Genomic DNA, 17,357 nt, shown 5'->3' on the forward strand with positions numbered 1-17,357 from the left:
GAGAAACCTTGATTTGACAGCTTTGTAATTACATGATATAAAACCACTACACATAGTGTAGAACATACATTTGATCAAACACTGGGTTTAATGTCTTCTTTGATACATGTGTTTTTCTTCTTCCTGATCGTCTCTTGTCAGGCAATAAATACATTCGCACATATGGATCGGATCCTTCTTCTGAAAACGCTATTAGATTCCTGTGACCAGTGAAAAAACAAGGAAAAAAACTTAGAAAATAAATCAGACATTGCTGAATATAAGTGTCTACACCGCTATCACTTAATTTAGTACATGAATCAGTTGTGGGATATCCTGCACAAAGTATGAGGCACAGGATACAGCACATCAATAACAGCAGTGGAGAAGAAAACTAACAAAAATGCCAAGCAGTGACTTGTACAAGATCAGATAAATGGTGAGCAGACAGCAGAGGTGGGAATACAGTATTTCTTAAATTCCAATTCAAAGTTTAGATATGGCTTCCAACAGTCATGCGGTTTTGTCACTCCATGAAAAATTCAGTCTCTCAGAGATAGCTTTCAGACACAGCTGACAAAAATCTACGTGCCATTTTCATTTAAAATCTGACAGAGGCACAAGAGACAAATACAAAATCACAGGAAAATCTTCAACAAAGTTTTTACTGATTCTGAGTATAACTCTGTATGTTTTTGTATTTACACATAATTACAATCGGTATGTTATTTTAAAAATAAAAAAGATCATCCAGACAACGAATTTAAGAGGATAAGTCAAGATATGACAAAGTTTACAAAGAAATACGCACAGAAATGAAATTTGGTATTTTATGCTCACCTGCAGGAATGCACTACCACAATCAGTTTGTTTCTTTGTGAACTATGACGAATTGTTAGCTGAATCTGTCCTAATGGAGACTGCCCCAGAGTCGTTCCACTGCAGGAAAAAGTAGAACATTATGCTTAGTTTTTAAAATGCATATTTAAAGTAAGACCTAACTGAAATACATGCTGAGCAGTTTTCTCAGAAATCATGTATTATGCATTTAACTTTTCACTAGACCAATGTGAAAGAACAGACCACACGTTAGCATGTGAGCATGTCTTCCATCAGTTTCTTGTACTTCAGTTCCTTGTCCAACAGCTCTACTGTCCAAAATAAGCTAAATATTCTTGTCACTTTAGAGGTCAGCTGCTCTTCAGTACTTTGAAAACCATTATCAGTAAAGAACTTGCTTACCCTAAAATAAACATTAAAGCAGTATCTAGGAAATTGGAAAGAATAATGGTGCAACTGCAATGAAAACCTCAGTGATAGGCCACTCTAACCTACGGCCAGGAACAAATTAGAATACCAGCTCATTCTTTTCTAAATTCTCTAATGTAGAAATATATTCTTGGGATTAAAATAGTGATACTTAAAACCACTTATTCTCTTAAAAGCTCAAATCACAGTATAAACACAGCCATTTCACTTTTCTGTAGCTCATGCCACACTGAAAAAAAGTTTAGAATTAATTTACACTTATAAATACAGGTCATGCTTACATAAAAAGCAACCACCACTGTCCTGGTTTCAGCTAGGATAGAGTTAATTGTCTTCCTAGTAGCTGATACACTGCTATGTTTTTGAGCTAGGTATGGGAAGAATGTTGATAACACTGATGTTTTCAGTTGTTGCTAAGTAATGTTTAGTCTTAAGTCAAGGATTTTTCAGCTTCTGATGCCCAGCCAGCAAGAAGGCTGGAGGGGCACAAGAAGTTAGGAGGGGACACAGCCAGGGCAGCTGAACCAAACTGGCCAAAGGGTTATTCTATAACATGTGACATCACATCTAGTATATAAACTGGGGGGAGTGGGGGCGGGGGGATCGCCGCTCTGGGACTAACTGGGCATCTATCGATTGGCAGGTGGTGAGCAATTGCACTGTGCATCATTTGTACATTCCAATCCTTTTATTATTACTGTTGTAATTTTATTAGTGTTATCACTATCTTCAGTAGTGTTTGTATTCTATTAAATCGTTGTTATCTCAACCCATGAGTTTTAGGTTTTTTCCCCGATTTTCTCCCCCATCCCACTGCGGGGGGGCAGGAAGTGAGTGAGCCGCTGCGTGGTACTTAGTTGCTGGCTGGGGTTAAACCACAACAACCATGTTTAAGAATTTCTGTTTTAAAGACTGGCAAACATTCGCAAAGTTCCCTCATCTCTATGAAATACTTGTTTTAGTTTCTGTGAACTGACTGTATTTTCCATTTCACACAGGACAGTATATGGCGTGCTTGGCATTTCTCAACCACCTGAAGGATATCTTAACTTCAAGGGAGAAGCATACCTCTTTTGTGAATAGCTACTACAAAGTGATTGCTCCATTAAAATTCACAACTCATTCACTTTAAAAACTAGAATGAAGCATTTTGGTTCAGAATTTTCTTAGTAAAATAAAATTAATAAAACATCAGAGCACCTAAAAACATGGGGCATGCAATAAAGGACCTGCTTAGCTTTACCACTATCATCAAATAAGGAAATATGAAATTTGTGTATTAAATAAGAAGTAGTATTTCAACATTTATCATAATTAACAAAGTCTAACCCAGTTTGGGGCCAGAAGAGAGACTGACAAACTGAAGACAAGACAGCAAAGGACCATAAAGATAAATGGGGGACTAGAGCACATAAGCAGATGGTGAAGGACATGAGTTTGTACAAATTGAAGAGACAGCCAAGATTGGATTCAATTGCAGTCTTTTACTACTTAAAACAGACATTATAGAGAAGACTGAGTCAGACTCCTCGTGGCTGTGCACAGTAAAAGAAACAAGAGGCTTCAGTCAAGTTGCAGCAAGGTAAATTCCAATTGGAAGTACGGAAAAAAACGTTTTCACAGTGGAGTGGTTAAGCACCAGAGTTGCTGAGAAAGTTTAAAGAATCTCCATCCTTGGGGACATTCAAAACCTGTTTGGACAAGGCCAAAGAAACTTGATCTAACTTGAAGTGGGATGTGCTTTGAGCAGAGGGCTGACTGATATCCAGAGGTTCCTTCCAACCTATATTACTTTATTGATCCTATGAACTCTGATAGAGAAAAAGATGAATCTTTCTACGTAGATTCACAGAGAAGCTACATGAATAGGGAATTAATGGTCTCCATTCTCCTATTCAGAGCACAATGGCTGCTCAGCTATCTTTACTGGTAAGTATAGCTGCCCGTTGAGGCAAGTAAAAAAAATATTAGAGAATTTAAGAAAGCATGGCTGCAGCAATCCTCATTAATTGAATAGTAACTGACTATTCATTTAACATTCTTTCTAGTCAACTATCCCTCTGAGTAATTTAAAAAGACCAACTATATTCCACTTAATTAGCTTAATATTAATGCTAATAGGATTCAGTGGTGGAACAGGCAACTATTGCCATGAAAGTGATTAATGTTGTATCAAAAAGTATCCTTCCCTATTGCCATCCCACTCTTTTTAGCACTACACAGTGTAGCTATGAGAACAAGGTGGACTTTATCTTGCAGATCATTGCAATGGTAAGGTAACTTTTAATTGCAGAATCTGTCTAACTGAGGTACCAGGAGAAAGCAGAAAATCATAATGACTGATTTTCAGGTGCCAGACTCAAACTGCAACAGGAAAAAAATATTACTGAGATGCAATCTAAGCACTGTTTCTTTGGCTGCACTGACGACATTTTCTATAAATCAACTTAGATGTATTCCAAAAACAAGTAATTAACACCATACTTTTCAAGCTGTCGCAGTCTTTGCCGTAGCTCCTGCGTGGCAATAGGCAGAGATATGTCTGAGGCTATGCTAGGAGTGGGTTCTTTGACCGAGAGGTGGCTGGGAGAGTAAGAGAAGTTAGAGGCATGAAGACTGGAAGAACTTCGGCTGAGATCTGTTGGCCACTGAGGGCTGGCATTAGAAGGCTGACTTTTTTCAGCTGTATCAGTCTTTTTATCACTATCAGTCACTGGGGAAGCTGGAACAGGTTTGTTTGAATCAGGTGGTGGTGAGACAGGAACCTGAGGCTTAAAAGATGATTTTCTTGCATCTTTGGAAAGAGATGGCCTTTTTACTTGGGCTGAATGTTGATGATCTGGAGATCTTGCTTGCTTTTCAAGAGAAAGGACCTAGATACAGTAAAAATACATATAGTATTACTATTTTCCAGTATAAAAAAATCAGGAACAATTGGGGTTTTTTTCTACAAGAGTACTGGTTGGTTACAAGTTGTTAAGTTCAGACATGAAAGCAGGACCAAAAATATTCACACTTATACTTATTCACTCTACCATAGGAAACCTTTTGCACAGCAAAACAGAGCTCCATCTTCTTTGTGGCAACTGCAGTAACTATAAAACAATGTTAAATTCTCCATTCATTTAGAACTATTGTCCTCATTATTCCCTTCTCATACTCTACACACTTCTGGTGCAAGTGCTATTTACTTTGCAGCTCTAACCACCTGGAAAGGTATTCTATAATTTTTTCTTCTAATCTTTTGAAATTTAATCCTACATCACAAGTTCTTCTCACTCATTGTCCTTACTTCCTCTGTTATAGGTTACCTTCATTTATAATGACAAGTAAGCAAGAAAGTGCTTTAGAAAAGAACAAATAACAGAAATTAACAGCAGTTTGACAGTGTTTGCAAAGAGATGTACTACCTTATTAAACCAAATAATTTAGCTGGGGAAAAAGACAAAACCAACTTTCAGGCATCCAAGTTTTGTCTTCAAAACTCCAATGTGCTTGAAAGTTGGTCTGAATTTTTCTAATACTATGAAGGTACTTCCTTTCCCTATAAACTTTATTCTTTTTAAACCATCATGACCTCAGTTCCATTTCTGTAAGACAAAGATGATTTCACTGATCTGTAGCCTACTGAGTCACAAAAGACTTAAAGGAATTCAGATTCCAAACATGATTTCTGAACCTAAACCCATGAGGAACCTCAGTCTTAATTAATGCAGCTGAGAACCGTTTTGTTCAGAGAATTTTCTAGTTTTGAAATCAAATGTATTTCAATTAGAGGTTATCTTTGTGTGATAGTACTTAATAGCACTACCACAACTAAGGACACTTGGCATTGTGACACCCAAGGAAATGTACTATATTCTCCATAAAGCTAAAAGATCAGAACTCACAAGTCTTAAATATGCTTTCAGATATCTACAATGGGAAAAGTTTTAGAGTACCCTGAGTGCAATCTTCATGTTTATAGTGCTGTTTGGACCGGAGTTGCTCAGGTGGAACCGCTGATGCATAGTTAAATCTTCACTCTCTAGCAACTGGCTTAGAGGCAGCTTGAAGTTCCCCAAAGAACACTGGTGCTGTTCATCCCTCACCTGAAGGAACACAGAAGCTAAGTCATTTTGTAGCATCTGCTTTGTAAGAATTCAGAGAAAGAAAAGGAAATGACAGTTTTATTAAAAAAAAATATCCAAATATCAAATGTAGTTTGTTCTTAAACCAAATTTTCCTGATCATAAGATAACTTTACATTGAAGAGGGAAACGCCAAATATACTCAATGCCTAGTTTCTTCATCCCAATCTTCTACAGCAAAAGCAAGACAGAAGACTAACCAGCTCATCTACATCTACCTGACCCTTGATCAAAATAACTACATGGTTTCCAAATGGTCTGTGTGAAAATTACTTCCCACAACTGTTCAAGGAATAGTAACTAGGACAGTCCTCATTTACGCTTCAGTCTCTTTGAACTATGGAAATGACATGTCAGCAGTGTAAAGGGATATGGTATTTGGATAAAACAAAGACTTGGGATGAGAAAGGAAACAAGTCAGCAATTTCTGCTAGCAGTTAAGACTGTTAAGGTTCGAAACAGGTATAAAAATTTACTTTTTTCACTTTTTTTAAGACAACCATCATGTTCTTCTGGTGAGAGATTGGTTATAGTCTTTCTTCCTTTTAGTAGTAAATGCAATTAAACATTTCAGAGGCTGGTCTTAAAAAACACTTTAACTATAGTTTTAATGGTGTTTATAATATATTCAGTCTCATTTCATAACAGCCTGTAATGTCTGAATGTTACTACTGCAATGTCTTAGAAAAGAAAGGTATCTAAAGAGAGTGAGACAACATACCTCAACTTCAAGATCTTGTCTTTTGGGATTGTGTACAAAGAAAGTAAAGTTTTCCTCCCATACTGGTTCATTGGTCTTGTATCGAATCTAAAGTTAGACAACACAAAGCGTATGAATTATAAAAAATTTTTGTCTAATAAAGCTGGTGTCAAGAGTTGACTACATTTTTCATTTTGGCTTTGCAAAATTTATGTCTGAAACTTCACATTTTTAAACAAAGGCCAAGTGGGATCTACTCAAGGCATATATAATATCACATATAAAATTATACACAGGACATGTAGTAGAATATGTTTTGCATTGAAGTTGCTGTATGTAAAGTAAAACACTTTCACACCAGTCTATGAACAAATGCAAGGTCTTCAGACTGGCACATTCTCTCTCTTCTCATACTTCTCTATAGGGGATAACTCAGTGAAACTCCTAGAAACTAATATTTTTCCTTCTAATCTCCCAAGTAGCCATGTGGAAGATTTCCATGCCAAATCTCACTACTTTCAGCAACTCATTAATGGGGAGGGTGTATGCAGAGAGAGAAAAAAGCACTCATAAAAAAAAAAAGCTATCTCCAGGAACAAAGGACTTGAATTTCTACCTGCATTCTCTAATAGATATCAAAATTAAGATTGTATACAAGATCCAGTTTATGCTTTGTGACAATTTTTGACAGGGTATGAAGAAGCCAAATTAGATGTCCTCTCCTTTTGGCTCATTGACACTTTTACTTAAAAAAAAAAACAAAAAAAAACCAAAAAACAAACAAACAAAAAAAAAACCAACCACCCCACACTGATATTGCATATATCTACCTATCTAGGTATCACTTCACTGTTGGTATTTTATTTTAAAGAGCCATTTGAATACACAGAGGTTAGTTATGGGTGACAAGTATGTTGAATACCTTGGGTCAGAATCACAGGGATCACCATCAAGATTGATCTCATGACAGACATCTGTTACAGACCATCCAATTAGGAAAAAGAGATGGATGACACCTTCTTCAGACAATTCAAATCTGTCTCAGATCTGCAGAACCAGGTTCTCACTGAGAGCTTCAATTATTCTAATGTTTTCTGGGAAAGCAGCACAGTGGTGCACAACCAGTTTAAAGGTTTGTGCTATGAAAACACATACTGTTGTCTTACGGTTGTTCTCAATCATTGAATGTATTGACTAGGAGTAGTGTTCTTCTGAGTCTACCCCTTACAAATGAGGAATAGTGTTTTGCAGATGTAACTGTCAACAGCAGCCTTGGCTACAGAGACCTTAAGATCACAGAATTTAAGGGGCATGAGGAAAACAAATGGCAGAATAAAAGCAGATTTCAACTTGCTCTAGGAACTGTTAGAAGGTATTCCAAACTGTTAGAAGGGATTCCATGAGTGTCTATCTTGGAGGGCAAAGGAGCTTACGAGTGCTAGAGGCCAGCCCTCAAAGCACAAAAATGGTCCATACCTCAAAGCAGAAAAAGCAGCAGAGATAACAAAGTAGCCTGGCTAAACTACGAGCTCCTGAGAGCTATAACACGTTGGCTAATCTAAGGCCCTACTCTAAGCAAAAGGTTCAAGCAGATGATCTTCCGTGTCCTTTTTGACCCAGACATTTCTCTAACTCTGCAATTCTGTAAATTTTCAAATCTTGATCAGTATTTCAAAGCCTGCTGCTTGCCAACACTGTTTTTTATATAATCACTACTGTAGGAATCCCAGTTGCAGATCAGAACCTACTGTGGAAGGACACCCACAAATAGTAAAAAATTTGGTCTCACAGACAGTTTAAACTGAGTAAGCACGTGTTCAATCCTTGGCTTCTTGTTGGCAATTTCAGTTCTGGTGGTTACTTTTAGTGCAGTATATATACCCAATGGCTTGACAGCCAATGCCAAGCCACAGAGCCACCAAATTTTTGTAGACAGAGCCAAGTATAAAAAGTAGGAACTTACCTTACTTTCCTGTGCCTTGTGTCCAACTGACAGCAAAACAAGTGGGTTGGGATTGCTGTTTATTTTCTTTCCTGACTGGTAAAGAAAAAGCAAAAACTTCGCCTTCAGAACAATGCAAAACCTCTCTCCTCTGAAACTTGCATCTTAGAAGTACAAATCATATATGCATTCTATTACACGCTTATCTCTTATTCTCAGTATTTTATTCAACAGGGTTGAATGGCAGACTGCCTAGTAACTGGTGAACACACTAACATGAAGGCATCCAACTACCCTAAACACGCTGAAGCAAAATGCTACAAATAAGCCGGAGTTTTAGACTCCTTTCCATTTTCTTTGAATGAAATTGGTAAGGTGCAAATTCTTATCCTTTAATGAGCATTACAACCCCGAAAGCTCATGAAGCGTAGTTAAAACTGCAAAATGAATATTGCATGCAGATGGGAGATATGGAGAAAGCACAAACTCAGGAAGTTTACTTTATTCACATTGCAGTAGTATTACTAAATTGGATGTAATACCACAACATTGATATTCCCCACTTTTTAGTCTGGGGAAAAAGAAGATGCACTATAATGTACCTGATGTATATTTCTACAGTTTACCAAATACTCTTTATTAGAGATCAACCATCTGCCATATCTGAGCCTTGCTCACCAGCTGTATAGCACTACATCAAACTGCAAAAATAAACATCAGTTTAGAAACAAATTATATACACAAAGGAACATTCCCAACTACATGTTTCTTTCACAAACTTTAAATTAACCTAACAAAAATTTAAGTCAGAAAGAAGTTAGACATGAAAGTTAATCATCTCAAGCAGCTGTTAATGCAGTTTAAAAGGCCTAGAAAATATAGTATACATGGTTAATAATAGACTTTGAATTGTACCATGTAGGAAATTGTACAGATCAGGTATGTAAACAGAAAATTAGTTAAAATCTACTTAATGCATGTAAGGTCACAATTACAACCAAGTGATTCAAATATTTTATAGTTTTAAATTAAGAATGTGCATATTTTAGATAATTTTGGATCTGAACTTACATTTTGGACATCATATTTCCACTAATATTACTTGACTTTAATGTGACACACTGCTTATAACCATAGTTTCCTTTAGAAAATAGCTGTTAAGTAAGCACTCCTTTCTTGGATGAATGCAGCATTTCTTGTTTTCATGATTTCTAATAAAAAATATTTAGCTCTCACCAAAGACAACAAAATACAAAGGTTTAAGGAACAGAAAGAAAGTCAGATTATACTCCAACTGGTAGTGTTTAAAAATGGTAGGTGACATGTTTCGGTTTTGCTTTGTCCATGAAAAGGTGCCTGAAACTCTCTTTTCTTCATAAAAAGATGAAACTACAGAAGGTGACAGAAAGACCCTGTTGCTTATGCTGATATGTAAATATAATTTTAATTCATGCTAAATAGGTAGCAATATGTGCACACACATATAACACACCTCTAACACCTGCTACTGACAGATTTGCTGTTGACAGTCTATTAGAGACTGCCTCTTGTCCAAGTTCAACCAGCTGAGAACTTGGTTTATGCCTTCCAAGTTTGCCTCTCAACTCCACGTCTTCCATATCAAAAAGCTGGGCTAAATTTATTTAGCATTTATATAAAAGATGTAAAGATTTCTAAAAACATCTAGGAGAAACAAGATTATTTCAAAACGTCAGAGATTGATTTTATTGGTTAGTCATTCAGAGTTGACCAATAAAGTATCACTCGGTATGTAACAGATGTCTTAGCTTTCATGTCAGGTTTGGTCTTTAGTTACTATTTCAAATTAGTTCTCAGGACTATTTTTTTTTTTCCCAGTCTTCTAAAGCAGTCTATACTCCACTTAGCTGATCTAAAATTCCAAGTACCACAGACCATAGTATTTTACCAATGGCTTGATTGATTCTTGAAACCAAATTTAAGTAAAATGGAATTGCACTAAATATATATCTGGCAACAGAAATCCACCCACTGTTGGAAGTGAAGTGCGTTTGTGCATTTCCAATTAATTTTGTGACCTTATATGGACAACTACATTAGTTTTACCTTCAGGGCTTTCTGAACAGCAGCCTTCTTCAAGCCATCAGGATTAAATTCTAATGGATTATGCTTTTAAGTCAGGAGAGAATGAACATAGGAAGGGTTAATAAGTCATGCAATGAAGCAATTTCACTAGGTTAATTAATTATGACATGACAACATAGGACAAAGCGGGGGAAAAAAAACAACCTAGAAAAAACCCAAAAATCTTTCAAACAAAACAATGAAGGAACCACAGCGTCTGACAAAACCTTTTTTTTTTCCTCTTGTCCTCTCTTAATGTTTGCATTCTGCTCTAAAACTAGTATACTCACTTTCAGTCCACTTATATTTCCCTCACCAGTTTTTTTTACCATAATAAAGAAACTTCAAAAATAGGTTTTATTGAATGCCTGATGTCCTATGGACTGCCTTCTGAATGAACTTTTTTAAACTTGCTTAAGTATATTTTCACAACATAGAAGCTTCTCTGACGATAAGTAATTATGTGAAGGAGTCCTTTTATGGGAGAAATTACAATGCTAAAAGTATTGATAAGACTTAGATCATTATAAAAATGGAAGTTGTTTAAGCCTCTTCAGCAGATAAACGATACAAACACTGCATGCTAACTAGAATGAAGGTCTACTACTTTACTCAGTTGAATGAAGACATTCAAATACATTAGTAGGAATTTGAACTGATTTAGGAGGACAAAACTTCTGACTACTTTCCACTAATTAAGCAAATCTTTAAATTTTTTTTTAGAATAATATACTATTCTTCAAGTGACACGTGAAGTAGAACAGTGTTACAGAAAATTTGCATTCAACTCCTAAGAAATAATTTCAGGAAATATGATTTTGAAATAAAACAGACTTTAAATTAGTGTACTTATGGCTGTTTTTTTCTTTAAGCACAAATTTTTGTTTCAAGGGAGAATTCTGCTTTAAAAGCTGTAGTGTGTAGCAACAAAAAAAATGCATCACGGCCTTTTTAAACATGCTGGTTTATGAACAGGAACCAACATTATTAATGCTCTGCCAAAACAAATGCCTTCCTGAAATTCAAATCCAAAAGTGACTAAAATTTGAAGAGAGATTTAACCTTTATGCAGAAATACTTTTTTACATTTTCTTTTGGAATGTCATATCCTGATGCTGGCCAATATAAATTGTAAGATTCCTGGCATTCAGCTTTAAAATTTCTATTTCAGAATGAACATACAATACGATGAAACTGGAGAAAACCAGAAATAAGGTTTGGTTGGTTTTGTGGGATTTTTTTTAATGATTATTTTTCTTAAAATAAAATTAAGAAATCTTCCACAGCTATTTATCTAATACCTTAGGGACTTACTATTGCACTTAAAGACCTTCAAAGATGGATACTGCACAATATCCTTAGGCATATCAATTCTAATGTTTAACTATCCTTTTCATTAGAAATTTTTTTAATGCCCAACAGGTATGTTCCTTTCTGGACTTTAAGCACTGTTTCTTGTTTTCTGACAAACATGAAAAAGACACTTTGTTTGCAGCAACCTTCTAGCATTTCCATCCCTATCTTTACTTCCTAAGGCTAAACTCTCTTTCCTCTGGTAGTCACGTTTACTGGCTTTCCCATCATCATCACTGCTGTCCTCCAGATCTTAAATTGCTGTGGCCAAAATCAGGACCTTAGTAATGGCTAAATAGAACAGAAGGATTAGTCCATACATCTTACAGGCTACATTCTTCTTTTCTGTATACAGTATGGTTTTTGTCTTTCATAACAATATGATACAGCACAACTACAGATCTATTTCTGTAGTGCTATCCATCAGACAACTATTTCCATCCCACATTTATATGGGTGCCATGAACGTCCTCTATGGAATGTACCTTATTTTTTCAGATTGTATCTGGAATTCATCAAGATAATTTTGAATCCTAACCTGCCCCTCAACTTACTGGCCATCTTTCCTTCACATTTGCACCTGCATATTCAGTACACATTTTTTTCCCCCTATATTATTATTTCAAAGAATTTTAAAAGTCAAAAACAAACCTATGTGATCAATTACAAAGGCAGGCAACCAATGATTCCTGGATATTGAACATGTCTCAATTCCTCTGGAATCATAGCAAGGATAGGCCAAGAGGGACATCAGCTGGGGCAAGTATGTTTAAGCCAGACTTCAGGCTTCAAGGGAAGGAGCTGCAGGTCCATGAGGATGGTGGCTGAAAGGCTGGGCGGGAGAAGACTAGGAGAAGAAAAGGGAGTATTCAATATAAAAAGCCAAGAAAAGGTCTTGCCTTGGGTGACAAAATTGTCTTGCTATGGTTCTAAGTGTCTCTGCAGTTACAGGAAAAGGGGACAGGTATCCAAGAACTATACTGATAACTGAGCCAGTAGAATAAATCAGATTTCAGGCTAGCATTCTGTAACAGCCAGTGATATTTGCAGTAAATCCCAGTAACAAACCCATAAATTATACCACAACTAATAAGCTGTTTTGCTACTAAGCCAGATCCTAATTCAATATGCTTTGGAGTACAGCTCGTTACTTCTGTTGACTCACTAAACCTTGCTTGGGGTTAAAATGAGGCTTTAGAAGTTTCTAAATCTGTGAGTGCTTCCTCAAGTGATTACCAGAAGACAGTCACTGAGCTGTAAGAGCTGATTCAAAATATGAATAATTTATATGTAATATAAACAACAAATTAAAAGAAAAATTGTTATGAACTAATAATAACATACCATAAAACTAGTGTTACTCACTTGTGGAAATCATACTAAGAACACTATTCACACTCCTTAACTTCAGGTAAATCAGATTTAAATAGGTAAATGTCTGAAATATGTGTCATGAAGCTAGGTTCCAGCAGTCAAGAAAACTGTCTAGAAAGGAACAGAGAGCACTCTGGGCATTAGATTTTCCTCTCCCTATATAAAGTGAGCCCCCTTTTTAGCCCCCCACACCCCCCCAGCCAAGTAACTCATGTTACATGTCAATTAGATATCTGAACCTGCAGGTGCGAATGTTTGCATAATACCTTGTGTTTAAAGATGCCCTGAAAACAAGATGCAGTTTTATGACTGCTGAAGCTGTTGTTATCTCTGGGCTACCACAGTCCTCTCCTCTCTCCTGGCCTCCACCCACAAATCTCATCCTCTTGCTTGCTGCAAGACTAGCACCCATGCAACTGCAGAACAAGGCAGTTAACAGTGCTGGTGAAGGAAATCCAGACCTAGCTATCTTAAAATGGTTGTGTTCCACTCTGACTCACAACTCACTTTGGGGATTTGGAAAGATTTCTCCAATGTCTAAATAGATGCTGTTACATGTAGACAACATGTCCTAATGCAAAGACCCTAAGATCAATGAAAACATCAGGGTTACACTCTTTATGAAGCTTTTTAATTTTTTTTTTTAATTATTATTATTTTTAGGATGTATCCAGTATTTTTATAACTAAAAGAAACTGAAACTACTTATCAGTTTTAAAACCAAGATAACTGAACTACAGCTTATGAACTGCATTTCTTACTCATTCGGTAACGGACATAACTTTTTTGATACTTTAAAATTAACTTCTACAGAGGAACTAACTGAAAGGACCACAGAAAAGGGTTTTGTTGGGGTTTGGAAGGAGCAGAGGGGAAGGTGTTTTTAAATCAAGGTTTAGGATATGAGCCAAAAGTAGCCAGCCAGCAACAAATTTATCTGCACAATCTACAATGGCATACCCACCTCTCCTTGGCAAAAGAGTTCTTATGCTGAACAGATTCTCTTTTTTTTTTGAAAATACCAAGGTTGTGTTTGCAGCTTTAAGTGTAAGATATTCAGAGGATCATTAATTTGTAATAATATTGTAACATTAAATTCAAGCAAAAAATATTAATTGGTGGTTCTCCCTAGGCTAGATTTTCCTGACTACAGACAAATTTGAAAAAAAGAAAAGGAGCTTGGGAATTTGCAAAACAAGGAGCATCATGGAGTGAAATAGAATTTACAAGGGAATTTATAGTTTGGGGAGCACAAAGAACCACAACCATTTTTAAAGCAATACTTGAACCAATGTGGAGAGGTTGCAAGTTCTTATAAACATTGAGTACATCACCTTTTAAAGAAACTACAGGGATGCCGGTTGTAATATTTCTTAGTTTAATTTCTTTGCAATAAAAGCCAACAATTCACCAGCACACAGTGTGCTAGTATAGTATGCATTTTATTTCTCAATGAATCAGCAATTTAAGTTAAATGTAAGAGCTTTTACAACAAACTTACTTTGGGTCTTTATCATAAAAAGTTAATTACTTACCCAATGATATGCTGATCAATGAAATTTAAATAGCCTTTAAAATGCAATAAAAATAGCACAAAAACAATGCACACTTGTTGAAACCATGCAGCAAAACAAATTGCATGCTCTCATTCCACTAGAGTGAGTGGCTTTAGTAGCACTAATCCACACTCTGGCAGATAAAAGGTACAATACAAATAATACCAGAGAACTCACAAATAGTGCTCTATAGAGTGAGGTAGTGTTTTCACAAAAGACTAGTCCCGATGCTCTCCTCTCTTTTAAGTATCCACACCCAAAGTTTCCCTCGTAGATACTCTTAGGAAGATGGAAATGGAAGGAGAAAGCAGAGTGATGGGATTGTGGCAGAATGAATGCATAAGCAGCTTTACTACACAAAAAAGTTAAGGAAAACAGTCAAAAGATTCCAGAGAAAACAGCAGATAACAAAAAGTAAGTAAATATTTGTCATTACAAATAGTTTCAGCTGTTAAATGACTTTCTATAGTGCAGCAAGGTGAAACTTTTTTTATTTTAATATTTTATTAATTATTCAAATATATTAACCCACTTTCCAAGCTTACTCTTGGTAGTTCAGATTTATACGGCAGATCCAACTAAGTAAATTTAGAGACCCGCCTTCCAGACTGTTTCTGTTTCACTTGAAACATGTTTCAGATAAATCATCCCAGTGTCTCAGAAACCCACAACTATGATGCATCTGTGCAAAAGAAACACCTGGCATGGGGATTATCCACTATAACTCAAAAAAACCAAGGCTGATGACAAGATCTAAAATGTACCAGTGATAAGCATTAACTTAAGAAATCCATTCTGAAGGTAATAAAAAGTACTTAATTCATCCAGAAAATATTTCAGCTGTAACACGTTTTGGACAAAAGTCTTCAAAACTATTGAGAAGTATTAAAATTACTTCATTCTCTCTGAACTTTTTGTTCCCCATAAATACAAGCAATCCAAAAGAGCAATTAATTTTGCTATTACACTACACAACCCCTACCAGTGAATATGAGCACAACATGAGAAGCCAACAGACTTTCATGTTTAGTCTTGTAAATGTTGTTCCATATTAGAATCAAAGGGACATAAAAAATCTGTATTCACTATAATTTACTGCAGTTTGGCTAGCAGCTCCATAACATTATCTAAGCATTGTCTTTATAGAATCTATAGGAATCTTTTCAGCTCTCCTACATGAAGAAGTCTTCCCATGATATTTTTCCCCCCACCTAACTGTGAAGCCTTTTTGTATCTGGTTTTGGACAACTTGAATTCAACACAGTATTGTATTATTTTATTGTTATAAACTTGTAAATGGAATTTGCAACTGTTCAATGTTACTTTCTATCACATTCTTTATAACACATTTCTGGAAAGAAAATGAATTAAAGTTAAATACTGAGTTATTTGTAGCAACTGCTTTTCTGGGCTGGTAGAGCAAGAAACAAAAAAAAGAGGGTTAAACAGGTCCCACACTGTGACCATCCTTATTCCCAACCTGCCCAGGCAATCTTGTACTGTAGACAGAACATCAGACACAGCAATAAGAAATACGAGATCCTGTTCCCAGATTTCCTAATTGGTCAGCTTTGTGCAAGGAACTTCCCCTTTCTGAGCCCTGGAGTTTAGAGATCTACTGACTGGAAGTACTGAATAAGACACTGAAATTAAAATACTGTCCTCAAAAGTAGGTAGAACTTAAGACTTGCAGCCTAACCTTTCTGAAGGAGGGAGACAATGTTACAGAATGTTTAAAATAGGAAGGAAAAAAACTAAACTTAGAACAAAGCCTCTGAGTATTTGCTGGAGAAGCTAATCTAATATAGAAAAGCAGTTTTATGGAAAAAAAATTGGAAATTCTGGATGGGAGAACTTTAAACTATTAAGTAAAAGGCTTTAGTGTATTTTAACAAATATGTTAAACTTGTAACAATTTGAGTAAAATCCAGAGTTCCCCTGAATTCAATATAGTGAAGTAAAAAAGATAACGAAGGACTCTCTTTCAAATGAGCTACAACTTTTTAGCTTTTAAAATAACCTATAAATACTACTTCCAAACACTCCTCTATACACCCTGGAACAGACATGAAATCACTAGTCAGTGATGTGAACTGTTTAGGCTACTAAGGTTTTATTTGTTACCACTCTGTTTGATGCAGCATTTTAACTTAAATTTGAGTGGACAAATTTGCAAAATGCATTAAAAAAAAAATCTGAGGCTTGAAAACTTTGTTCTCTGATTAGTACTTCAGTCACCACTTCCAGAATTTCTCATCTAATAGCAATGCTGAAAAACAGCAAAACTCAAGTGTTATGCTTCACATATCTATTTATGGTAGGGTTTACGTTATTATTTCTATCATTTACAACAAGGAACAGTACTTTACTATCCTGAAATAAACTACAAAACAGTCTGTGATTGTCATAAACATGCTATTTCACAGTCCCATAGTATAATCCATATAATGACAGAACCATTAGTTTTTTGGGGTTTATGTTTTGCACAAGCAAATAAACAATACTCCAAATGACAACCTGACAGAAGTCTCACACAAGTATTCTGCCACTGTAACATCAACTACACAGTATTAGTTTCATAATGAGGACTTCAGTACCTTCAAATCTACCACAGATACCCTAAGCCAAAGCAAGCAAGTTTACCTGAACTCAAGGAAGTGGGCCTTTTCCTGGTTAGTTCCTTAAAATTCCTCATGCTAATCCCATACTATTTATGGAAAACACTGTCTAATAAAAACATGCAGCCTTTCAAGTCCAGGAAAGGAGCATTCTTTAAAGAAAAATCACACTGATTAAAGAGTAATGTTTTATTAAATATATATCTATAATACTAGAATACTAGAAATGTGGACCTTACATTACACGTTTTGAAACGAGACAAAGTATAGAAAACATGGCATAATGTGTGTTAGTAAAGCAGTGTGCCATACTACCAAGCAAGACATGCTGGA

General features: G+C 35.8%; 1 protein-coding gene across 4 annotated transcripts in view; it reads right to left on the reverse strand.

The window, feature by feature from the left end:
- ESYT2 (extended synaptotagmin 2) overlaps positions 1-17,357 on the reverse strand; it is an 89,770-nt gene that overhangs the window by 5,802 nt on the left and 66,611 nt on the right. For 2 of the 4 annotated variants that reach the window (XM_075045492.1, XM_075045518.1), the window contains exons 14-20: positions 14,584-14,685; positions 8,042-8,116; positions 6,100-6,186; positions 5,190-5,339; positions 3,733-4,121; positions 820-918; positions 69-200 (exon numbers count right to left, since the gene is read on the reverse strand). In XM_075045492.1, coding sequence (XP_074901593.1) covers positions 69-200; positions 820-918; positions 3,733-4,121; positions 5,190-5,339; positions 6,100-6,186; positions 8,042-8,116; positions 14,584-14,685 — 1,034 coding nt within the window. Of the gene's footprint in view, positions 1-68; positions 201-819; positions 919-3,732; positions 4,122-5,189; positions 5,340-6,099; positions 6,187-8,041; positions 8,117-10,105; positions 10,169-14,583; positions 14,686-17,357 lie in introns of all 4 variants that reach the window. The other 2 variants (XM_075045500.1, XM_075045509.1) reach the window with 2 other exon arrangements.

This window comes from Buteo buteo, chromosome 2 (assembly GCF_964188355.1).
Source record: "Buteo buteo chromosome 2, bButBut1.hap1.1, whole genome shotgun sequence".
In the NCBI taxonomy this organism is placed as follows: Eukaryota; Metazoa; Chordata; class Aves; order Accipitriformes; family Accipitridae; genus Buteo; species Buteo buteo.